Source organism: Eublepharis macularius, chromosome 13 (genome assembly GCF_028583425.1).
Source record: "Eublepharis macularius isolate TG4126 chromosome 13, MPM_Emac_v1.0, whole genome shotgun sequence".
In the NCBI taxonomy this organism is placed as follows: domain Eukaryota; kingdom Metazoa; phylum Chordata; class Lepidosauria; order Squamata; family Eublepharidae; genus Eublepharis; species Eublepharis macularius.
In genome coordinates, this window is record NC_072802.1 from 21607463 (window position 1) to 21633047 (window position 25585).

Here is a 25585-nt window from a genome sequence, read left to right on the forward strand (position 1 = left end):
ATACTTCCCCTGCAGTCCACCAGCCCCACGATCAAAGAGACATCTTGCTTATCCTCCACACTTCAACCTCAAACCTGTTAAGGGAAAAGGGCACCTTGGACTTAGCCACACTCATCCCTTAACACAAGTCCTCAAGATGGCCTCAGGAGATGGAGACCAAGTTGCCCTCCATGTTTCGGTCCCGAGCCAGGCTTGGTTTAGATGTGGGGAAGTATGTGAAGGCCAAAGCCGTTTCCCAAGAACTCTTTGGACACAGAAGTCTGGTTTTTTCCAGTGTTTGCTTGCCTGGAGACCTTAAGCAAAAGGACTTTGAAATGCCCAAATCGTTTTGAAAACTCTCCTCTAGTTGGCTGTAATAGCTAAACTACATATTGGAAGCAGGTGCATCTGATATTAGAGGAACGGTTGCTAACCTTTGCTTGTGAGTTTTCCAAGCAAGTGGTCATTGTCGGAGGTGGCTTGCTAGATTACATAGAGCTTGATCAAATCCATCAAGGAAGCCTTTACATTTTTTCAGTTTCCTCCATACATCTTTCTTGCTCTCTCTACACCTGTCCCTTAAACACACTTAAGAACATATCTTCAGTTTTCCAGGGTGTACAATATTCTTTTTCTTCCAATAAAGTGTGGCCAGGCAGCCTCAAAGGACAGTGCCAGTCAATAAACTGTGGTTTGTAAATTCAGATGTCACAACATACCACAATTATTAATTACATGATGTAGTTAACAAACTCTAATCACTGCTCGGTGCTGCTGACCAACTAACCCAAACTTGTTTGACTTTCTCCATTCAGATGTCAAAAACAACCACATTTAGCTAAAAGGAAGAGTAGGTTTTTATCCTCATGTGCTATCAAGAAAAAGAGGGGAGCATCTTAAATTCACATACAAGTTACAGTTATGTACAGTACTAAAAAATCCTCTTGTATATAACCATTAATAGAAAGCGGGGTAGTTATCTTATATGCAGTGTTGTCTTCCTTTTGGTAACTGGGCTTGGATCAAACCACGGTTCATAAACCACAGTTTGTCAGAGTGTCTGAATACAGCCATAGTCTTCCTGTCAGTCTATCTTTAGGGTACTGGGGTTTTGAAATAATTCAGCAATATAGATTTTTGAAGCCAACATGAATGCAACAAGGAATTCTCTTTGCACCCTCTCTGACTAATTGGAGTATGTGGCTGATGTCCTAATGGTGGGGAAAGCTTCCCTTGACTCGTTGTTCAAGCTGTTGTGTGGACTTTGGCAGCCATTGGGTCTCCTTCCTTGTTAAGCAGAATCCATTTAATAATCATTTGGAATTAATTGCATGTAGCAACAATAATTACCCTTTCGCAGGGTGGGGTGAGGCATCTCAGAAGTGCCAGCAATACCAGCAGGAATTTTGGCCTCTCATAAAGCTGTCAGAGGCAGAGCGTCTCTGTTGCGGGTGGGGATTGGCAGTCCTACTTGCTATATTCTCCACTGTTCCTCAGATTGCCAACCTCCAGATGGGGCCTGGAGTTCTCCCGGAATTATAATTGACCTCCAGACTATACAGAGCAGTTCTGCTGGTGGACTCTATGGCACCACATCCCTGCTCATTTTCCTCCCCAATCTCTGCTCTTCCCAGGCTCTGCCCCCAAATCTCCAGGAATTTCCCTCCATGGAGTTGGCAACTCTATTTATCCTGTCAGTCAAAATGGCAAATACCTCATGTGGGACTATATTTTAAATGTTTTCCCATGTTTAAAAGAACTCCCTGCAAAAAGAAAACCAGCACTTCAAAGAAAGGAGGAAGGTCAAATCTTTTCTCCTGCAGTCATAGTTTTCTAATTGCGTTGAGTTTTTTGTAATGATTTCCAAAGATGGAATCCACCATCTACCCTCTGAAGTGCTGAAGTCCATTCTGCCACTTTGGGACTCTCCACCTTCATTCTCCTGCATGTGTGAACCATGCTTGAGATCCGGGCTGCCCATGCAGCAATATCAAGTGTTAGATTCCAAGGTGATAAAATGGACTTTACTACTTTAGAGTCCGGGTGCAATGGACCATTTTTGAATGTTTCCTTGTGTACAAAATATGCCCCACGTGTAAACCCCCCCACCAAAACCTCCTAGCACAACAGGGAGAAAGTTGCTAGGCCAGCCCATTCCCTGCTATGCTAGTTTCCCATGTGTTGGTTGTTTTTTAGAAACATATGGTAGCATTTAAAATTGTGATTCCCCTCCCCTTACAGTCTGAAGTGGACTGGCCCATTCCACCCTGTGGGATTCTACCACTTCAGTCTCCTGCAAGTATAGATCAGAGCTCTGATACATCCATTTAAAGCAATCTTCAGGTTCTGCGTCTCACTGGCATATTGCATGTTGACACATTGCTTAATCACAGTTGTATACTGGATTAGTTTACTTTGCAGAAGGTTTATCTTGCACTGCATTAGTTATCTGATTGTCTTGTGAGAGCAGCACAATGATCAACTCTTCAGTGCTTAATTTTAAAACATTTATTAAACATCAAGACTAGATTGGCTAAGGAAAAAGCTATTGAAATCCAAGGAAGTTTCGCCAACCCAAGTGTTACCGTAATGCACAGAGCATGGCCCTTTGACAACAAATCCAAGTTTTTCAATGCCAGTCTCACTGTCTAGTGTCACCCCAGACAAATCCAAAACTCACGGCAAGTCTCCTACTAGCCAATTGATGGAATGTGAACTGGAAATGCATAATGCGTAGGGTTGCCAGCCTCCGGGTAGTAGCTGGAGATCTCCCGGAATTACAACTGGTCTCCAGGCCACAGGGATCAGTTCACCTGGAGAAAATGGCTACTTTGGGGGATGGACTCTATGGAATTATGCCATGCCAAGGTCCTTTCCCTCCCCAAACCCCACTTTCTCCAGGTTTCTCCAGGTTTCAACCCCCAAGATCTCCAGGAATTTCCCAACTTGGAGCTGACAACCCTAATAATGCGCTTCCACACAAACTCCAACCTTCCACCCATGGAGTCTCTCCAGACAGTGGCTATTAACCAAAAGCTATCAACAATATGCAAATATAATGTATAAAGGAAAACAAAGGAAAACCCACCCAGCTTGATTTAGGGACACTCCTGAGTACTGACACAGATTGTATCAAACTGGCTGAACCTGAAAGCAGCATTTGCTGACGTTAACTGTTGCAAAGTGCTGCAAAGCTACCCTAAATGAATAGCTGAAAATGTAATAAGACACACACAAAAACTGACTAGTAAAGTTTCTTTTTCTTTAAACTTCAGAACTTAATAACATGTATGATAATTGATCTGGCTGTACTTAGGGTTGCCTTTGGCTGGCAAACCCCTGGAGACTTACCTGAACAGCATGCCATGACACTGCAACATCACTTTCAGCTGCATAACTGGAAGTAACATCACCATGTTGCTGAACACTCTAGGATTTACTTGAAACTCTGTGGTAAACACCATTTTGCCCCCTCCCATTTTTCCCTGACCACCCCCTTTGAGTGCCGGCGGGGGACAGAAGAATTCTGCCAGTGGTGGGCAAATGACAGCCCTAGCTGTACTTGCTTAGTTGTTTAAAATATTTATAAGCTGCCTTTTTCACCTGCTTTCCTCTGCTTCTTGCAGAATCGCTGGAATTTGAATGGGTTTAGCAACATTTGCTATTCAGTTCGACAGTTAAGGGGGGGGGGTAGAAGGGAATTCGGATCACTCTTCTACATCTGTAGGCACATTAACAATATTTTTGCACCTTCAAAGACTCCCTAAAAGGCCGAATAGGGACAGTGACTTATCAAGCATCCCTACCAAGAAATAGAGACCGTTTCCAATCAATAGTGCAGTCGAAGGAAGCATTATGTGCTCTCTATTTCCATGAGTGATGAGACGTTCCAGCAGCAGTGCTACCACGTGTACAGTGCAATCCTAAGCAGAGTTACACACTTCTAAGACCATTGACTTTATTGGACATAGAAGTTAATAACATTGATTCGGATTGCACTGTTGTTTACCCCTGGATGGGTGAACACCAGAGAGCTGGAGTGTCTGTAATATGCTTTATTTGCAAATATACAAGAGATGGATGCAAAGAGCCTATCCAATAGGGAAGCAGATCCGTTTATGTGTGGTGGGGGGGGCATGGACTACTCTTTGGTTTGTTGGGGAAACCTATCTATATCAAGGGGGAGCACATGGATTTCCTCAAAGAGCACCCCCTCCCAGCAAACAGATCTGTTGTCCTGTTAAAGAACTTCTTTGCTCCACTTGGATTTTAGGTTGGGGAAACGATACCTTGGGGGAAGCTGAAGTAAAGTCCCTTCTCCATGCATGCTGCAGTCTTGATCTGAATCAGTCCCACAACTCACACCCGACTGTCTGACACAGGGTGGGAATCCCACACCCTTCTAGTGTACCCAACCAGCCTACCTCATATACCATTAGGCTCGAGAAAGGCTTCAGGTTTTGCTAAGCAAAAGTGATAGGACAGACGCGAGTAAGTTTTTGGCTTCTGGCTAGTCCCTGGGCATAATAGCAAGTGAATGATAAGTGGTGAGGTAGAGATCTTTATGAAGCCAACTTCTCCTTCAGGCTGCAGATTCTGGATTGTGAAGCATCCCTGTGGGCATGTCTAATATAATACCCAACCGCACCTCTTGCAGACCAAGTGGCTTGCTTGTGTCAGGGCTGTAGCTCAGTGTGAGAGCATCTGCTTTGCAGGCAGAAGGGGCCAGTTTCAATCTCCAGCCTCTCCAGCTAAACCAGGTTGTAGGGGATGTGAAAGACCGGTCGCTAAAACTCAGAAGTCCTGCAGCCAGTTTGAGTAGACAATACGGACTTTGATGGACCAATGGCTTGAGTATAAGGCAACTTTGTGTGTCCATTGGAAGAAGCTTTGATTCTGCCCTTTCCAATAATCAGCCAAAGTGAAGCTCCCACCACTGAGAAGGTAAAGAAATACGAAGACCAAAGTGGACCAGCTGTCGCAGGATTCCGTGATCACCAAATGATCTTTCTACAAGAAAGGAAGAAAGAGCCATGCTTACTAACAGAATTGTCTCGGCTCTGCAGTTTGGAATAGCACACCCCAATATAAGAATCGTTGAATTAATGGGAAAAGATGGAATCACTGGAGCTCAGAAGCTTGTCATATCTCCCCCGCCCCAATCAATCAGGATTTCAGTATGTATCCAGAAGTCTTACTTCCTCAGATAGCAGACGGATTTTTTTCTTGAGCCTGTTCATGCTGAGGATTTCCTTCACGGCAGATTTCCAGCACTGTTCTCTCAGAGCTGCTCAGTCGGAGCCATAAGCCATAGATGCAGTGAAGGCTTTATTTTGCTTCTTCATTTCCAGCCGGCCATTCTCAAAAAGGCCCAGGGCAACTTACAAATAAGTACGCCACCAATGAAACAATAAAGCCATTAAAAACAACAAAATCTAGATACCTTTGCCTATCAGTATCCAAACATTGCAAGCTCCCCAAACAGGCAAGCCACCAGCAGTTAATGCAAAAGCACTATGGGTTGAATCCTAGCAGTTTTTTTCTATTGCCATCTGCCTAATCCTCTAGTGCAAAGACCTTTTCATTGACACTACAGATGCTTGAACACCCACTGGTTCAGCTCACATCCTGTTTACCAGCTGCGAACAAGCAGCCTGTTTTTCAGTGGGTTGTTCGTCTGTTCGTTGAACTGTTAATGGCTGTTTGGCAGATTGCACCACTGTAGTCCTACCTAACAGTTCAGTGCAGTGCAGTTGGCCTTTTGTGCACATGTGTTCTCACACACCCTGATTGAATGCTACTTCCCCCGTCACACATACAACTGCTCCTGTTGGCAGAAAATGGTTTAAATGGACAGTTAAATTGATTACGAATTGTATATATAAGTCAATCATAATGAAAAGCTGGGTTAAAAAAACCCAACTACCATTTGGTGTTTGGTTAAGTGGTCCTTAGTAATGTTCAGGGATGCCGATGTGTTTGGAACAACAGTGCTTTTGTCCATGTACAGTTTTGAAAATATGTGATGCAAACCTGTCCGGCAGGCTTTCGAGTTGCTCAGCGGCAAACCAAACAGGCCAGACTCACATCTAATCGTTACAGTCAAATATAGTAAATTAGACTGTCGAACATATTCATGGAGAAAGCCACATCATCTAGAATTGACACAAAACATAGTGATGCCAAAACACTGGAGTAAGCATGGGCACGGACAGAATGAAATTGTAGAATCCAACCCTGTCTTCCCTTCCAACCCCAAAGAAAGCTCTACGGCACCAGAATGTGTGCTAGGATTTTGGCCATCAAGAGAAGGTGTTCTTCAGACCTCCATTAGTTGGCCATTGCAAAGGTTTGGGGGCAATGCCTGAAAAAGCCAGGGACCAGGCTAAGGTTTCCTAATAGATGGCACAGAGAGTAAGAGCTATTGAAAGGAGTGTAATCAGCATATGGTTGGACTTCGGATGGCATCAGAAATAGTTTCCAGATGTTGTGAGATCAGAACTCTTCCTTTGAAGAGGAAACTGGATGGACAACTGTCAGAGCTAATTCTAGCCTAGAAAATTCCTACCATTGCAGGCGAGTTGACCTTTGAGATGTCTGCAAAGTTTATGCATTTTCTTTTAAAAAACAACACAAGTAATATTTGACAGTCAGGAAAATCCACCTCTCTCTTAAGCATAAACAACTCATTTAATCTTATTTTTTTCCCCTTCAAGGGAGATGTTCATAGAAGTTAGACGTCTTTGTTCAGGGCTTAAAGCACTGGAAGAGAAAAAGCAAGAGGAATGTACATATAAAGCTACCCCATATTGCACTGATCTTCAAATGGTACCTATGATTTACAGTTGCCAACTCTGGCTTGGGAAATTCCTGGAGATTTTGGGGGTGGCACCTGGAGGTGACAGGGGAGGGACCTCAGCAAGGTATAATTCCATGCACTCCCCCCTACAAAATGTCCATTTCCTCCAGGGCAACTGATGTCTGTAGTCTGGAGATCAGTTGTAATTTCAGGAGATCTCCAGATCCCACCTGGGGGTTGGGCAACCCTACCATGGTTGCTATGGTGTCCACTGATGGGCTTCCTGGTGCGTATTTGCTTCTTCCCCAAAGTAAAGAACTAATCCCAGCTTTCCTTTACCTAATCGGAGCAGGAAATGCTTCAGAAGAACCCTGGAGACATTGCCTCTGTGTCTGCAGGGAGCACCCATTCAGAAACAGCTGCCTCCATCATTGGAGGATTCTTGGCTTGGAACCTCCGAACATATTGTGACTGGCCACAGCCTGCATGGCAGCCATTTTGTGGTGATGCCTACTTATCCATTCCCAAAAGAATCCACAGGTTCAATGAAATTGGGGACTATTGAGTCAGGTCATTTATCTGTGCCGTCCAGTATTGTCTACTGCAACTGACAGCAATTCTTTTAAGTTCACAGAAGATACCCTGCAGATGCTTTTAAATAAAAACAAAAACACAGTGATATCAGAAGTCAGATCTCTCTCATAGTGTGTCGTGTGCCCCCCAGTCTATCTTTTGGCCTGGGACAATGCTTGTCACATCATTTGATGATCTTTGCCTAAGGGGAACTGGACACCTTGTTGTTCCTGTCAAATTGTTTTATAGCTTTCAGAAACAAGAAGTTAGCGACACAGTTGCTGGGCCTCGCAAGGATTCCTGCCATCTGCTCTTGAAGGGTTCTGATTGTATCAGGCATAGAAGTTCAGGGATTGGTGGTTGCTTATCATCAGGGATTTTTTTCTGGGAAAAGAGGTGGTGGAACTCAGTGGTGGAACTCAAGACCACACAATGATGTCACTTTGGGTCAGCTGGAACAAGGGGGGGAGTTTTTTAAATCACCCTAGGTGAAAATGGTCACGTGGCTGGTGGCCCCGCCCCTGATCTCCAGGCAGAGGGGAGTTTAGATTGCCCTCCACGATGCTCAGCAACGCGGAGGGCAATCTAAACTCCCCTCTGTCTGGAGATCAGGGGGCGGGGCCACCAGCCATGTGACCATTTTCAAGACGTGCCGGAACTCTGTTCCACCGCGTTCCAGCTGAAAAAAAGCCCTTCTTATCATGTCCCTGAGGCTGCAGGTGAGACTGGGAGAATATCCCAAAAGATGGCTTAAGTCCAGGCTTGGAGGGCGAGGAAGAAGATCTGAAATATAACTACATCTAGACTGCTTAAGGCCCTTTTCTGCCTACTCGCCATTTTTTCTGCCCTTCCTTCCTTATCTGGAACTCATTTTCTTTGCTCAAGCTTCTTCTGAACTGTTTGGACTCAGTGTGATTAGTCAACCAACTGCCACTGTTTCTTTATCAGAAGACAAAGTTTCATAGTATGCTTAATCTCACAGTGGATCTCCTTGTAATTATCGTAGAATAGTTGCAACTTAAAACACGCTCCGCAACGTTTGCTATCTGAAAAGGAAGCTGGGGGTGTGTGTAAGTATGTTTTATTCATTTGCAATATTCATGTACCACTTTTCTAACACGTGTCTCAAAATAGTTTAGATTTTTTAAAAAGGCCAAACAGAATACTTTAAACACAAAAGAGTTAATGAAAGACAGGAGGAAATGATCGCATTCTGCATGATAGAGCTGCATCGAGGCATTATGGAAAGGGCCTAGCTGCCACATCCTCTCCCTCTGATGGCTCCACTGATGGGGTCTGAAAGTTGGAAAGGCTTCCAGTTGGAGCTGAATCCAGGCACAGCGGAAAGGTGCCTGGCTGTGTCCTGCCTTCCCTGTGTTCTACATGTGTATAAAGGAAGATAGTTATTTAACAATTTTTACACCAGAGCAGTGGCCTACCAGTGGCCTTCTCTGAAAGTAGGGTTGCCAGTACCCCGCTGGGGGTGGGGGATCCCCCACTCCCACTTACATGGCTGGCAGGGGGGGGGACGAGCCTCCTGGGGTGTGCTCCCAGGCAACGCAGCATGCTCTGGCACACCACAGTGGCTCGATCTGGGCCTGGATCGGGACCAAATTGGCCTGAATCGGGCTGCTGTGGAGTGTAGCAGGACTCCTGTGCTCTGCAGAGGCCCAATCCGGGTCGAATTGGCCAGAATCAGGGCTGAATTGGTTAGAATCAGGACCGAATCTGCCCAGATCGGGCCCAAATCGGGCCTCTGCAGAGTGCAGGAATGCTCCCAGGATGACTCCCAGCCTGCATGATGATGTCACTTCCCAGAAGTGACATCATCGCACAGGGTGGGAGTGCACGCGCAACCACAGGATGGCAGGTAGGTGCTGGGCCTCCCACTTCCCTACCTGAAAGTTAAATGGACAGTCTGCCCCTGACTTCTATTACACACAAAGCAAATTCCAAAACAACATAAAATGCAACAATACAGCAAGCAATAAAAAGAAAAACAGTAAAACATCACACATGAAACAATAAATGCAGCCCTACAAACTACGTTTCTCAATTTTTTGGCAGCAAGACCCACTTCTAAACTGAATGTAATTTTTGGGACCCGCTTACAAATCAACTGCCTGCTACTTTCTCTTTCCTCAACATAAAAATGCAGGAATCTCTCATTAGTTAGCACCGATCAAGTTTATAATTTGTTTTTTCACATTCGCTGTTCACAAAATATGTAGCACTGCTGAGCAGCAGGCTGTTTTTCTTGGCCATTTCACACCTACACAGAGACAAACTCAAATTTGCCATCAAGTCTGCCACAGATCCTGTGCCTCCTCCATCCTGCCAGCCTTCTAACTCATCTACAAGAGAGTTACAACCTACTTCTTGAGTCCCGATCCACAGTCTAAGAATCACTGTCCCACAACAAACATAGATCCGCCCCCTATCCTCACCAAATACCAACCCAGGCCCCACAAATGACTATCAGCAGGTGAAAAATTCCATCAAGAAAAACACAACCTATCAGCAAATCAAACTTCAAAGCGATAGGATTCAGCAGTAATCATGCTCATTAACTGTAACATTAACAGAGCAATCCTAAGAAGAGTTACTCCAGTCTAACGGGCTTAGACTGGAGTAATTCTTTTTAGGATTGCACTGTTAAAGGCTGATTCCGCACACGTTGGATAATGCACTTTCAATGCACTTTATCAATCGTTGGAGGTGGATTTTTTGTTCCAAATGATCTATAAAGAGGATTGGAAGTGCATTATCCAACGTGTGCAGGATCAGCCAAAGCAGTTTGAAACAGAATGAGAGCCAGTTTGGTGTAGTGGTTAAGAGTACATAACTCTCATCTGGAGAACCGGGTTTGATTCCTCCACTTGAAGCCAGCTGGGTGACCTTGGGTCAGTCACAGCTCTCTCGGAGGTCTCTCAGCCCCACCCACCTCACAGGGTGTTTTGTTGTGGGGATGATAATCACATACTTTGTAAACTGCTCTGAGTGGGTTTTAAGTCATCCTGAAGGGCAGTATATAAATCGAATGTTATTATTATTATTGTTATCAATTACCTTTCTAATTCCCTTGAGGACAACAGGCTCAGAAGGATGTAATGCTGTTTAGGACCACAATGTCTATTACTAAAAGCTTACTGGGCTGAGGTTGCCTTGCTCAGTTTCCAAAACTTGACCCAAAATGGTACTCTGTGTCCTGCTTCTGGAAGACCATTTTAGAGACTGACTGTTCTTATGGAATCTGGGGATGGGGGTGGTGGAGAGCCATCAAGTTGCAACCAACTTATGGCAACCCCATCAACAAGATTTCATGGCAAGAGATGAGCGGAGGTGGTTTGCTATTGCCTTCCTCCATGTACCAACCTTGGTCTTCTATGGTGGTCTCTCAAGTAGTAACCATGGCTGACCCTACTTAGTTTTTGAGCTCTGATGAGGCCAGGCTAGCCTAGGCTGCTGTGGATTCCATGGAACCATCCCCGAAGGAGGACAGCTCCATAAGAAGATATTTGGCAGACCTAAGTGGGCATGTTGCCGAATGGCATCTCCTCAAATCTCCCCAGAAAGTAAAAAGGGGGGAGTGCGATATACCTAGGAAAGGTTCTAAAAGTCAGGGTGGTTCCTTGCATACAGAGACTGACAGGGTGTACCCAGTTTCATCCTTTGAAGTTGACTTGTCGTGACAAATGTGCCCGAAAGACTGGCTACCACACACCTCAGGCTTATGAGCTGTCAGCAAGATTCTACACCTTGGGCTTTGAATGGTGGTAATGCAGGTCTCTAATATCAACTGATCTGCCTAGGAGGATGTCACTCAGGAGCAAGCAGCTCTAGGTGGGGTGCTGAGCTCAGCGCATGCATTGCTTGCAGCCTCTCATGCCCCAAGCTTAAGACTCTGGGCTCCTGATTCAGCAGCGTACAGGAAAGGAGAAAGTAGTTATCAAGAACCATCTTCCCCCCCAGTCAAAAATCTAGACAGAATCAACAAGAAGCATCATTTTGTAATCAGCAGAGAGAGTCTGAGCTGGCTTTGCAAATATGATGAAAAGAATGAGGAACAGATTTGGGGGAACAGAAGGAATGTTGGAGGAGGCCCTTTGGGAATGTTTGTCTTTCCCCTGGTCACCAGCGGGTGTTAGCTAGGCTGATCATTGAGAGGGACAGGTGATTCCCTGGTGGGATAGGAATGGAAGGTTTCTAACCAAGCCTGCCTACCTGTAGCACAGAGAGCTGCTGTAGCACAATGGTTAAGTGGTTTGGCTGCGAATCAGCACTCTACTGGTTCGAATGCCACTACTGCCATGAGCTCAGAAGATGGCCTTGAGTAAGCCACTCCTCTTAGCCCCAGCTCCCCAGCACTAGTGTGGGGATAATAATAACACTAAGAGCTAAGCTACAAGAGACGAATTACATGAGGAGGAGCACGTGAAGGGAGTCGCAATGTTGACTGGGAAGCTGAATTTTAAAAGAGATCGGAAGGCTTTGTCAACGTCCCCTCTCTACAGAGCCAGGGAGATGGCTGCTCAGAGGGTTTATTTCCTCTTGGACTCTTAGAAGGGGAGGTGAAACTGACAGATCCTTTGGAGGCAAAGAGGAAATTAACAAACCCTCTGCAGCATCTCCCTGGCTCTGTAGAGAGGAGAAATTGACAAAACCTTCAGATCTCTTTTAAAACTGAGGGCCAAGCTACAAATGACGAATGACACTTGAACGGCAAGTGGATTGAGTGGAGCGCAAGTGGACAGGGAGAAATACACTTGCCGTTCAAGTGTCATTCGTCACTTGTAGCTTGGCCCTCAGCTTCCCTGCTAACATCGTGACACCCTTCATGTGCTCCTCCTCGTGTAATTCATCTCTTGTAGCTTGGCTCTAACTTGTTCACCGCTCTGAACAGGGCAGTAATCTGTCAAGAAGAGCTGTATATAAGCACAGTAGTAGTAGTAGTAGTAGTAGTAGTAGTAGTAGTAGTAGTAGTTATTATTATTATTATTATTATTATTATTATTATTATTACTACCTGAGCTCCAAGCCCTCCAACATTTCCCAGATGAAAGGAGGAAGAGGCTTTTTACAACTACATCAAGGATGTGACCGGTTGCTCATAGGGGGAGGCTCTACTACATCTGCAATCCGCTGCATCCATTTGCTCTCTGTTGTGAATAGCAGCAAAAGTCAAGACGGTATTTGTTCTTTAGCTTAAATATATACTGGTGGGAAGAGAAAAAACCCATAATTGTCCCTAATTATGAGCCTTAACAGCATGTGCAATGGCAGGCAGAGCGCCATAAGGCAACTTCATGTCTATACACATGCACTGACATGCATTGATGTTAGAGACAAGACGTAATCACTCGATTTCTGGAGACTCAGGAGAGGAAAGTGAACTCTGAAGAATGAAAAAGCTACCAACCCACTCAAAGACAATTTTAACAAGACATTCCCAAAAGGCAACAATAGACGGTGATTTGTCAGGGACCGGTTCCAGAACACAGGGCCCATCCCTGGGAAATTTGGAGAGTTAAGGACCTCATAATAATGGCTTGCTTGGTACTTGAACTGGGTTCTCATAAGGAGGTTCAGTAGTGAATACAATCTTGGAAACAGCGGTGAGGAAAAGGTTAAAGGAGGAGGAAGAGGAGGATAGTTTGATCCCTGTCAAAGCAGGTGAAAGAACAATCTCTCACTAAGATGATGGCTCTTCCTGTTCCTATCCAGCCTGGTCCTCCTCTGTACATTTACGTGCTGGCTTGTTTCCACATCACAACACAGTCTTATTTTCTGTCAGAGAAGGGGTGACCATGACTGGGGAACAGGAAAGAGAGGTTTTCGTTTCGGCTCCAGGAACTAGCTTGATCAGCAGGTGTTTGTTTCACTGAGGACATTGGCTGCACGTGGTTGGGATCCCCACCCATCTCCCTTTAAATGTGCCAGTTTCTATTACAGCAAAGCACTGAATACCAGAAATGGAGTATATGGGTGGTGCCATATCTGGAAAGACAATATTAAGTGTCATGTGTGCCCTGTGTTCCTCAGTTGCATTGCACAAATACCCAAACTCGTATTGGATGCAGAACCTTAAGAAGCTTTCATTACCAAACAACCCCCCCCCCAAGAAATGTCTAGTCTGGGAGTGGGCACCCCTTGGCATGTGTGCCAAGCAGTGGCATGCCAGACCATTTTGCTCAGGACGCAGGGCCAATTCTCTGCCCGTGCAACTGAGGCAAGCCCCCAAGATTTCAAAAGCACCACTGGGGCGAAGAGTGGTCTTCTTGTGTCCGGCTAAGTACGTCCATTGTCCCTCTATCCTTAGGTTTGCCAGCACAGCAGCATCTTCATATTGTGGGATTTTTGGCACTCATGCTAGGGTTGGGGGCGAGGCACTCCCAGCTGGTGTTTCCTGCTGCCACTGTGAGCAGCAGCAGCAACAGAAAAAGAAAAGAAAAAATTGTCCATCAGGCCAATGTTGTGATGCAGGGTTACCAGGTCCCCTGGGGGCCAGACCCCCGGGGAAGGGGTCAATAATTACCCCAAGCATACGTAAAGTGTGCACTACTGTGCCCACCAATTATGCCAGGAAATGATGTTATTTTCTGATGTGATGGGTGGGTGCACACTTTGCCTGTGTGCTTCAAGGCTGCCTCTCGCCTTTTCCCTCTATGGCCAGAAGTGGGGAGAAGAGGCTGTGTGGAGGCTGGGGTGTGGGATCCTCTGCTACAATGGGTGATCTGGCAAGCCTGGTATGATGTCACTTCTGGGAAAAACCAGAATTGATGTCATGCCCCTCTAGGAATCACTGGAAACTCTATGGTTAAACCATATGGTAGAGAAGAATGACTTCCAGGTTTTCCCAGAAGTGATGTCATACCATTATTGAGAGCCGTTCCCTCCCCCTGGTCTCCCACTGGTTGCTAGGTATGCTAAAATGCATGACTGTCTCTGGCTAGACTTTGAAGCAAACTTGCAAATAGTCATGCACCTGGTTGCCTGTGGAAATTATAAATCAGTGGCAGGTGAACAGGCAGGTGAGACTCTGTAGCTCACTGACAGAGCACCTGCCATGCAGATAGAAGGTCCCAGGTCCAATCTTTGACATCTCCTGCAAAATTGATCAGGTAGTAGGCAATGTGGAAGACCCAAAAGTCAGTGTCAGCCAGAGTAGACATTACTGTCCTTGAGAGGGGAAAGATCTGACACAACAATATAAGGCAGTTTTGTGTGTCTTGTGAAGGAAGTTGTTGTCAGTATGATACAGGTGACTGGTGTGTGGTTATGCAGTATAGTGAAAATGTGTGGGGCATAATAGCTTTTGGAAATTCATTTGTAAAGGTGCCTTAAGGCTCCAAAACAGACTTGAAAGTATGCATGGTTGAGTGGATTTCCCCCATTTAATTCCTTTATTGTTCTGTGGGTTTGCCCCACCCTGCATCCATTGCTTCTGTTTTCCAGTTAACTAGACGCATTTCTAAAATGAATGCCAGAATTTGAATAAGAGCAATTTGCTGCAGCTTTTAATTTATTCAGTCTCCTTTCACTACCCATGTACATATACATATTGATAAAACACTGCAAAAAATGGTCTTGATGTGCTTGGATGAATGACAGCATCTTAGCCTCTTTCTGCCTGGCGTCATCCTGATGCACATGGGCACTCTTGCATGTTGGTAAAACACCCCACAAAAAGAATCTTGATACAATACAATAATCATATCAAGATTGCCTTTTTGTGGTGTTTTGCAAGTGTGCCTAAACGCACCCATAAAACACTGCACAGAAAGAATCTTAATGCAAACATGTGTCGGATCACATCAAGAGATAAAGGTATAGTTATATGTGTCTCAACTTACCTTATGGCTCAAGGCAGCTTACATTTCACATCTAAAACATCACAATTTAAAACCAACCAATTAAAACCCCAGATACGCCCATCCCCTCGAAAGGTGTCTATAGCTGAGACCCCCTTTAGAAGTGCTGGCGAATAAAATGGCCTAGAGATACCTTCTGAAGATTCCTAACAAATGTCCTCCTTTCACTTACTCAGGGATCCTATTCTTCAGAATGGGAGCTGCAGTAGAAAAGGAACAGATACTGGTTGATGCCAGCTGGGTCACCCTGGGTGGAGGAACAACCAGAAGGTTGCAGCCTGAAGACCTAAGTTGGTGGCAAGGGGGCATACGGGAAGAGTCAGTCCTTTCAATGTGTGGGTTGTAGGCCATGAAAAGTTTAATAGGTCATAATAACCAGCACTTAAATTGGACTCAGAAATTACCTAGAAGCCACAGTACCTGTTTAAAGACGAGCAATGTATGTTCCCAGCGGTTGGCCGCTGGCAATAATCAGACTGCCGCATTTTTAACCAGCTGCAGTTTCCAGGTTATCTTCAAGGGCAGCTCGACACAGAGCAGATTACAGTAATCAAGATTTGCAATTACAAAAATATGGGTCAGTATGGCCAGTGGGGTTGAGACTAAGATGGAAAAGAGAGTTGGCAAGCCAGGTGCCATCAAGAGAAGGTACTCTTGGCCACTTTGGCAACCTGCTTGTCAAACTGCAGGTGTTTTATCTATGCTTGCAACAGTAATAAAAAGGAGACGGTGGAAAGAGTTTAAAAGTGCACTATGTAAGAAACACAGGTTTTTTGAAACTGAAAGATTCCTGATGCATTGGCTCCACTCTGGATACTGGACCTAGAAATTTGGAACCTCCAAATGCAGGGAGACATTCGGAGAAGAGAATTCTGGCAGCATCTTTGATGGGTAACATCAGGTCAAAGAACCCAGAGCAGGGGAGGGTGAGCAGGATTTCCAGTATTCTGGATAAAAGAGCTTCAGTGCCCTGCAAAGCATTGTCTCTTTTCAGTACTAGCAGGTAAAATAAATTCTAAAAAAAATATGAGCGTGTATGCAAATATGCCCAATTTGCATAATTTATCGGGTTAGTTCTTCTCCTTGGTGCATAATTTTGTTTTTAAGCACAGACAGCTTGACTTTCCCATCCCTTTTTATTGGATGATGATGATTTCATGATTTAAAATTCTAATAAGCAGAGAACAAAGAACAAAATCCCTGCCGGAGTGACTTTCGATCTAACAGAGAGGAGGTAAAAGGGAAAGGGGACAGGAGGAAAGAGGAAAAACAGCAGATTTATATGCATTCAATTTAACATTATGACCAGGATGGGTGGCCATGGAAAGCCACTGTTGGGGAATGGGAGGAGCAGGGCTTTTTTTCAGCAGGAACACGGTGGAACCGAGTTCCGGAACCTCTTGAAAATGGTCACATGGCTGGTGGCCCCGCCCCCTGATCTCCAGACAGAGGGGAGTTTAGGTTGCCCTCCGTCTGGAGATCAGGGGGTGGGGCCACCGGCCATGTGACCATTTTCTCCAAGGGCAACGCACTGAGTTCCACCACCTCTTTTCCCAGAAAAAAAGCCCTGGGGAGGAGCCAATTGATAACTAGTTCCAGCCAGATTCTTGAGTCCCAGGCTATGAGCTGAAGGGCAACAGTCAAAGGGCTCTTGGACTTTTGGATCTTAGCTCAGGCTTTCAAGGGAGCCAACCTACAATTCCAGGAGCACCCCAAGATGTAGTCTGCTGTTCTACTGTTTTGTGTATTGATTTGAGTGTCTTCTCTTTTTTGGGTGCCATTTTGGGTCCCTTTGGGCAGAAAAGTGGCGTTGAAACAATGAACATAAACCAGTGGAGAGGGCCTTGCTGCCTTACCATCTGATGGCTGCCAGGTGGAGCGGCCAGTGATGGAGATTGTTCTAGAAGCAGGTTTCCGTTCATCTGGCCTTCCTATTTATTCTGCCAGGCTTCATTTTCTTGAGGGCCAAACTAGGCAGGGGACACCATGATTATTGTGGCTCAAAGTGGCTCATAACCAATTCTAGGGCTTTTTTTCAGCCCTGGAATTCAAAGTGGCTCATAACCAGTTCCAGGGCTTTTTTTCAGTGGGAACGCGGTGGGACGGAGTTCTGGCAACTCTTGAAAATGGTCATATGGCTGGTGTCCCCGCCCCCAGATCTCCAGACAGAGGGGAGTTTAGATTGCCGTCCGTGCCACTTGGCGCGGAGGGCAATATAAACTCCCCTCTGTCTGGAGATCAGGGGGCGAGGCCACCAGCCATGTGACCATTTTAACCGAGGGCAACTTAAACTTTAAAAAACTCCCCCTTTGTTCCAGCTGACCCAAAGTGACATCATTGTGCAGTCCTGAGAGCGTGTGCGCGCGCATGTGGTACCAGGGGCACTACCTCCCACCAGGAGTTGCCCCCTGTGCTGGCAACCCACTGAGTTCCACCACCTCTTTTCCCAGAAAAAAAGCCCTGACCAATTCAATAAACACACAAACCCTCGGCTTGATTCTGATCCTAGAATAGGATTGCCAACCTCAAGTGGGACTGGGAGTTATCCTCAAGGAACAAGTCACCTCCAGGCGACAGAAATCAGTTTCTCTGGAGGAAATGACAGCTTCAAAAGGCGGACTCTGTTGCATCACGTCCTTCTGTTGCATCACGTCCCAGGCACCACCTCCAAATCTCCCGGAATTTCCCAAATCAAAGCTGGCAACTCTGCCCCCCTCCCTCCAGCAAAATTTGGTGCTCATTCTTGACAAGGAATCCATTCTGAGGACCAAGGACCACCACCTATTTATGGACTGATCTTGGGAAATATGTTGTAAATACCACAGAAGAGTTTCTCCTTCCCCTCCCCCATAAGACTGACAGTTCAACTACCATGGCTTCTAACTAAGGAATGACTGGGACTGTAGTGTCCCAAAAGAATAAGGAATGAACACAGTATCCTAGATATCATTAGATGCTTAAATAAATAGACAGACTTGGCTACCTTTGGCACATCTCATTTGACCTTTAGAGTGTTCAGACAAACGAGGTTTTCCTCTCCTCTCCTCTCCCTCCTCCTGCCCACCCGTCCTGATTTCTGTGTCTTGCAGAGCCCCACCTCATTGCCATTTCTCAGCAGGATCTTTGTACCTGTGCCATACTGTGAGCAAACTGTCAAGAAAGGGCAGGAACTGCTGTTGCTTCATGAGTCATGGTCAGAAAAACAACTGGTGGGAAGGATTACCTGTTCCCCAAAGCCATACCTGACAAGTGCCTCCAACATGCCCAGGTTTGCATGCATTTGCAAAGCCAGAAATTCCAGTGCAGCTTGAATGTCTGGGATGAGATCTTCCAGATTTAAATGGGGGGGGGGGAGGGTGGTGCAGTGGCTTAGATCTGTTGATGAGAGTCTCAGCGTACCCAGCATGTTCTTTCAGGGGGCACTACAGCTCTGAAAGAGAGAGGGGACAGAAAGAACGAACTAAATAGGCTGTTGTGATGGAGGTAATGCCCTTGTAGAAGATGACAGCTCACATACATGTGCAGCTGCCGTATAATGGACCACAGCATAGTCTATCGAGGTCAGCATTGTCTGCTCTGACTATAACCAGCTTTCCAGGGGCTCAGGCAGAGGTCTTTCACACCACCTCCTACCTGATTTTTATCTGGAGATGCTGGGGCTTGAACTTGGGAACGTGCACGCAAAGCAGATGCTCTGCCACTGGGCCAGAGCCTCATCCCAGAGGATGCTGGGGTGTCTGCAGCCAAGCGCATCCCTGTTGCACTATGGTTGTCATTCATATCCTCTAACATATCAATAGGATCATGCTTTGTAACATCTCAACTCTCATACCTAGGACCCAGGCGGATAAAAGGGGGTTATGGTAACTTTTAAAGATTGCTATTCCATTAGCGGCCTGCTGTGGCAGCAGTGAGATAAGGAGACTGAGCAGGATAAAGGCTGGAGAGGTCTCTCAACTTGAGATGCCAGCAGTATAAATCATAGAATCATAGGGTTGGAAGGGACCTCTTGGGTCATCTAGTCCAACGCCCTGAACAATGTAAAACATTCACAACTACCCTCCCCCTCCCTGTAATGCTTGCTTCATGCCCAGAAGATGGCAGAACACCATCAGGATCCCTAGCCAAATTGTCTTGGGGAAAACTGCCACCTTACTCCAAGGTGGCGATTGGCCTTACCCTGGGCATGAATGAAGGGGCCACGAGAACTAACTACGCACTGATGTAACCCTTCCTGCCCTCTCATGATCTGCCTTTGTTTCACAGAATCACCAGTGCTTTCAGATGGCCATCTAGCCTCTGCTTAAAAACCTCCAAAGAAGGAGAGCCCTCCACCTCCCAAGGAAGCCCGTTCCACAAATCCCTCACCCTCACTGGCAAAACAAGGACCTGGGCTGGGGGCACCTAGGACCACTTCCCAAGGCACTATTCGGCATTGCTGAGCGCTGTACTCAACACTCTGTATGCTCTGTTCTGCGCTTAGCCTTCCACCGATTTGAAAGCCAGGAGATTGTATATCCTTCTGTTTAAAGGCATGCAAGAAAAACATCATTGTCTTGAAACAGGCAAGGTGACATTTCAGAGTACACATCAGTAGCGTCAGTGTGTCAGATGGCAGGCCGTGTGCTGTAGGAGGTCTTAGTGTTCATGTGCACGTATTGACACTAGGGATGATACATCTGCGCCACATTCCAGAGAAAGAATGACACCTCTAGCAACTCACGCTCACATTTTTAACAAGGCATTCCTCAATGGGGCGAAAATGGGGACAGTGATTGGCCAGGGACAGAGCCCAGAAAGCAGAAGCCATAAATAGTGTCAGTTGCAAATACGATCATTCACAGGGCTGGGTTGGACCTATAAAATCCCAGATGTTCCAAGCTCATCATCCTGTCTAGCAAAAGCTACAAGCAGAGAAATTCCTGGTTCAAATCTCAGCTCCAGCAGGAACTCCTTGGAAAACAGGGCTTGCGTTTTGCAGGTTTAGTCAGGGAAACGGTAACCAAAAAGCCTCGGATTCTGCAAGGTGCTTCCCAGAATTTATCAGCTTTGTGCATAGGATGTCATGCGGCCAAACATGTACAGTCAGCATCATAGCTAGGCTCTGTGGACACTGGGACATGTTATTGGAGCCCCTCTACACATGCATGCTTGCACGCCTTGGCACTCTTACACACGAAGCTGCCATATACTGAATCAGACCATCGGTCCATCATGGTCCGTATTGTCTACTCAGACTGGCAGTGTTCTCAAGGGTCTCAGGCTGACGTCTTCCACATCAGCTATTACCTACTACTTTTAACTGGAGATGCTGGGGATTGAACCTGGGAACTTCTGCATCCAAAGCAGAAGTTCTTTCATTGAGCTGTAGCCCACCCCGTTCTCCTGGAGCAGCCCAGTCATTCATCTAGTCCTATATCCTCCTTCCCACAGTGGCCGACCAGACGCTCCTGTTGGTCCACATCATCAGCACAGAGAACAAAGCCTCTCCCTGCTGCTTCAGCCCAGCCACTGGTATTCAGCGGACTCCTGTCTCTGAACACGTAGGTCCCATGCCGCTGCACAACTGATTGCCATGCAGTCTCTGGATTCTGCCAAGTGCTGCCTGCGACCTGCCAGCAAGCAAATACATTATTTCATTCCCAAGACATGATTTAAAAACTGGGTCCATGTCTAAGTGCATACCCAGCCTTCCTGTCCCTTCCTCCCCTTTCCTGCCCCCACCAAGGCAGGGATGCAGACACACTGTTGGGATGCTTATCAGTTATCGCTTCCCTCCTTTCATCCTAGGTTTTTACATTTTGCCTATCTAATAACAGCGGGGAGTGTCTCACACCCATGCTAAGTGAACTGATTATGACTCTTTGAGCTAGCCTCCGTTTGTAACACTTCCCCTCCACCTTTCTGGGGTGTTTATAAACCAGCCTGGTGGATTTACACTTCAATGCATCCAATGAAGTGAGCCCTAATCAAAGAAAGCTTATGCTGGAATAAATTTTGTACGGTGCCACTGGAGTCCTTTTTTACACTTTCAAGAGACTGTTGCTATAATCAGGGAGGGAGCTACATTAAGAAATGTAATATTTTCATATTCCTAATACATACAGCAAAAGCCTACTGCCATTTTGGGCAATTCCCCTTTGCTATCACTATTACATTGATAGACTACTGGAGAGCATGCCATTCAGTGCAAAGACTTTTGTGAGATAACTATGCAGTAAGGAATAAGAAGGTCCCGAGCAAACTCTCACTGGGAATATGGGTGCTATGTCTGCTCCCCTAGAAATTGTTCATAATTCCATTAATAACCTGAATTTCTTTCTTCCCTCCCCAGCTGTAATCTTCTACCACAAACTTTGGAACCAGACGCAGAAGAAATCCTCCAAGCACCATGCTGTCTCTAAGCTCAGTGAAAGGTAATGGATACTGTTGAGAGTTTTTCATGTCCCTGAATGGTGAGAAATCCAGGAGGTGTTCATCAGAAGATGATAGAGCTCCAGAGACTTGCACTTTCTTTGCAGCATCTGTTTGCTTTTAAAGCACATCAGCAGAGCCATTTCCCCTGCTCTTCCCACTCCCAACTTCTAGGGAGAATTAGCCTCTAAGGAAAGAGATACATGTGTGTACGCATGTCTGTCTCCATCTCTCTCTGCTTGTTTAGAGTGGGGAAAACTTGAGAATTCTTAAAAGACAGAGCAGAGCCCTCCTGTGGTGAAGGTAGTCCGGCTCTAACTCTAGATTCAGATTCCCTAGACTTTGTTTTTCTCATCTACAAGACACGGGCCTTGGACCTCACCTTCACAGGAGAAAACATCTCCGGATCATCCTTGGTTAGTCTGTTAGTAATCCTTTGACAAACAGATGAAGCTTAACTCAGTCATTCAAGTTGGTTCCCACACTTTGCCCTGGAGCCGAGTGGGGAAGGCGCAGGGCTTAACACTTCAGCTTCCACTCAGGTTTAATAGCTGAAGCAGTGCTGTCTGCTTTATTAGTGTTTTGGTGGTGGTGGTGGAAAGTGCCATCAAGTTAAGTTGACTCATGGTGACCTCTGCAAGGGTTTTCACAGAAAGGGACAAACAGAGGTGGTCTGCCATTGCCTGCCTCTGCAACCCTGGTCTCCACTGGAGGTGTCCCACCCAATTACTAACCAAGGCGGACTCGGCTTAGCTGCTGAGATCTGATGAGATCAAGCTTGCCTGAATCAACCAGGTCAGGGGTTAGCATTTTTAAAGGAAAGGAAATGTATCTTTTTAAAGGATTTGCCTTTTCTCTTTTTAAGATATGAAAAGGTCAAGGGGGAGCCAGTTGCAAGGGCAAAACCTAGTGGAGGCCAGGGCTCATTTTGAGGGGGAACACACAGGAACGCAGTTCCGGCAGTTCCCCAAAGAGGTCACATGTCAGGTGGCCCCACCCACCTGACTCTCGGCCATTTTGGGCCTGTTTTGGCCTGGATTGGGGCCGAAATGGCCTGGATCGGGCCTCTGACAGGTGGTGGATCACTCTCCCGCTCATCAGCAGCCTGATCCTGACCATTTTGGGCCCCTTTTTGGCCATTTTCAGCCCCTTTTCGCCATTTTGGGCCACATTTCAACCATGAATGGCCAGGATTGGGTCCAAAACAGCCAGGATAGGTGTTGTCAGGGGGTGTGGCATATGCAAATCAGTCCTGCTAATGACACACTTATGGTGATGGCAAGGGGTGTGGCCTATGCTGAGTTATGCTAATGAGTTATGCTAATGAGTTCCTCCAGCTCTTTTTCTACGAAATGACCCCTGGTGGAGGCCAAAGAGTTAAACCCATCTCTTTTCCTTGTACAGCTCCAGGCAAATTGAGGTTGCACAAGCCTACAATTGGGTCAGAGTAAGCTCTCCTTCTCCTCTGTAGAGCCTTGCTTTGGCACTAATAAGCAGGATCAGACATCTGTTTTGTATGAAGGGAACCTAGGTTCTGCCCTCATGCAAGTGTGTAATTTGCCTAATTGCATTTGACTGTAATAGCTGGCATTTTGGAGCTATTTGATCTCATCCAACAGGACTCTTCTTATGTTCTTATGCTCTTATGACCAAGATACAAAGGGAAAACTCCCAGGAACCCCTCAACTGTATACTATATATATCAAAATTTAATTACACTATCATGATCCAAATACAAAGATATACACAATTTCATACAATGTTACAATATTACAAAGACTCATTCCATAAATACAGTCACATATTATACATTTAGATTTTCTACTATGAAATTTGCAGCTATTTGCAATTCGCACCTCTTTTGACTATAGTGATATGTTTCCTTTCAAGCCATTGGCATAGGAAAGGATTTAACTGTGCAACAGAATTGGCTTCTGTCTATTACAGCACCTTGGAAATGTATAATATGTGACTGTATTTATGGAATGAGTCTTTGTAATATTGTAACATTGTATGAAATTGTGTATATCTTTGTATTTGGATCATGATAGTGTAATTAAATTTTGATATATATAGTATACAGTTGAGGGGTTCCTGGGAGTTTTCCCTTTGTATCTTGGTGTTTTGGAATCCATCCCATTTAGTATTGTAGCTTATGCTCTTATGGCCAACAGATAGCTTGTTTAACCGTCTGCTCCAGCTGTCCACAACTTCTCCTTTGTCTATTAATTAGATGGCGTCATTGTACCCAGTGAAGAAGACCGGAAGAAAATTCTCACGCAGATGAAAGTGCGGACAACGCTGAGGAGTGACAAGAGCTGGATCCAGAAGAAATCAGACTTGGAGGAGGAGAAGAATCACAGTCCATTGTGAGTACACACATCCAGCTGCCTCCTCCACTCACCAGGATTCACCCCCATGATTGTGGCTCTATCCATTGAGAAGCCACCACATGATAACATCTTCATCTCCTCCCTGCACCTCAAAGAAAAGTCCTGAAGTGCACCAAACAACATGTTCTGAATTGTGTGTTGTGCCATGGTATACAAACAGCCCTGCTCACAAAAGAAAGCAGCCGCTGGTCAGCCAATATCTCCAGGAAGATATTAGCATGTCATTGACCAGGGCTTTTTTTCTGGGAAAAGAGGTGGTAGAACTCACTGCACGACTGCAAAGCGTGCACTCCAGGGACCACGCAATGACATCACTTCTGGGAAGTGACATCATCACGCAGGGCAGAGCCATCCCCTAGAGGATATAAAAACAAAAGACAGCTGCCTGGCGGGGACTTCCCTGCCAGGCACCTGAAGCAAGCTGGCCAGGTTTAAATGCCCCTTTCCATGCTGCTGCACAGCAGCATGGAAAGTGGCATTTAAGCCTTGGCTTTTCAGCTGCCTGGTGGGGACTTCCCCACCAAGCACCTGAAGCAAGCCTGCTGGGCACTGCTAAAGAGCCTGAAGCTGTGAGCTGAGGGTGGGAGGAAATAGAATGAGGAGGGCAGGGCCACAAGATACGTGATCTCTTTGGAGAACTGCTGGAATGATGTTCCACTGCGTTCCGGCTGGAAAAAAGTCCTGTCATTGACCATCTGAAGCAATGAAGAGGGTTCACTTCTCTGAAAGTGCAGACAGAGCTAAGAGCCCTGCCACCTTCTGCCTGGATTATAGGGACCCCTTCCTTTCCCCCCCTTGTATTTGATGAAGGGAGCTCTGATTCGTGAAAGCTCATGCCCGAGAAATCTAGTTGGTCTTTAAGGTGATGCTGGACCCAAATCTTACTCAGCTAGGATTATGGACTTCCCTACTAACTAACTTCACATTAGACATGCCAGAGATCACTGATTACCTTGTCCAGTGGCCTCCAACGTGGTGTCCACTGGTGTGTTTCTCGGTGTTCACTTGCTTCTTCTACAAAGTGCTTCCTTCCCAAAGCACAGAACTAGTCCTAACTTTCTTCCACCTCATTATAGAAGATTAATACAAGGAGATGCCATGTTTGAGTCTGCTGGGAACACCCAGGGCTTTTTTTCAGCTGGAACGCGATGGAACAGAGTTCCGGCACCTCTTGAAAATGGTCACATGGCCGGTGGCCCCGCCCCCTGATCTCCAGACTGAAGGGAGTTTAGCTCAGCGGCACGTAGGGCAATCTACACTCCCCTCTGTCTGGAGATCAGGGGGCAGGGCCACTGGCCATGTGACCATTTTCGCAGAGGGCAATTTAAACTTTAAAAAACTCCCCACTTGTTCCAGCTGACCCAAAGTGATGTCATTGTGCCTTCCTGAGTTCCACCACTGAGTTCCACCACCTCTTTTCCCGGAAAAAAAGCCCTGGGAACACCTATTCCAAAATAGGTGACCCCCTCATAGAGTGATGCTTGAAATGGTGCCTCCCAAAGTTTTGTGATTGTTTCCCATGGCAACCATTTTGTAATTGGGGAAAACTCCCATGG

General features: G+C 45.9%; 1 protein-coding gene across 5 annotated transcripts in view; it reads left to right on the plus strand.

The window, feature by feature from the left end:
• The window catches only part of ZNF185 (zinc finger protein 185 with LIM domain), a 73776-nt gene that overhangs the window by 4026 nt on the left and 44165 nt on the right, over positions 1–25585 (plus strand). For 4 of the 5 annotated variants that reach the window (XM_054997050.1, XM_054997052.1, XM_054997054.1 and 1 more), the window contains exons 2-3: positions 21557–21638; positions 23870–24005. In XM_054997050.1, coding sequence (XP_054853025.1) covers positions 21614–21638; positions 23870–24005 — 161 coding nt within the window. In that variant the 5' untranslated portion in view covers positions 21557–21613. Of the gene's footprint in view, positions 1–20655; positions 20766–21556; positions 21639–23869; positions 24006–25585 lie in introns of all 5 variants that reach the window. The other variant, XM_054997051.1, reaches the window with a different exon arrangement.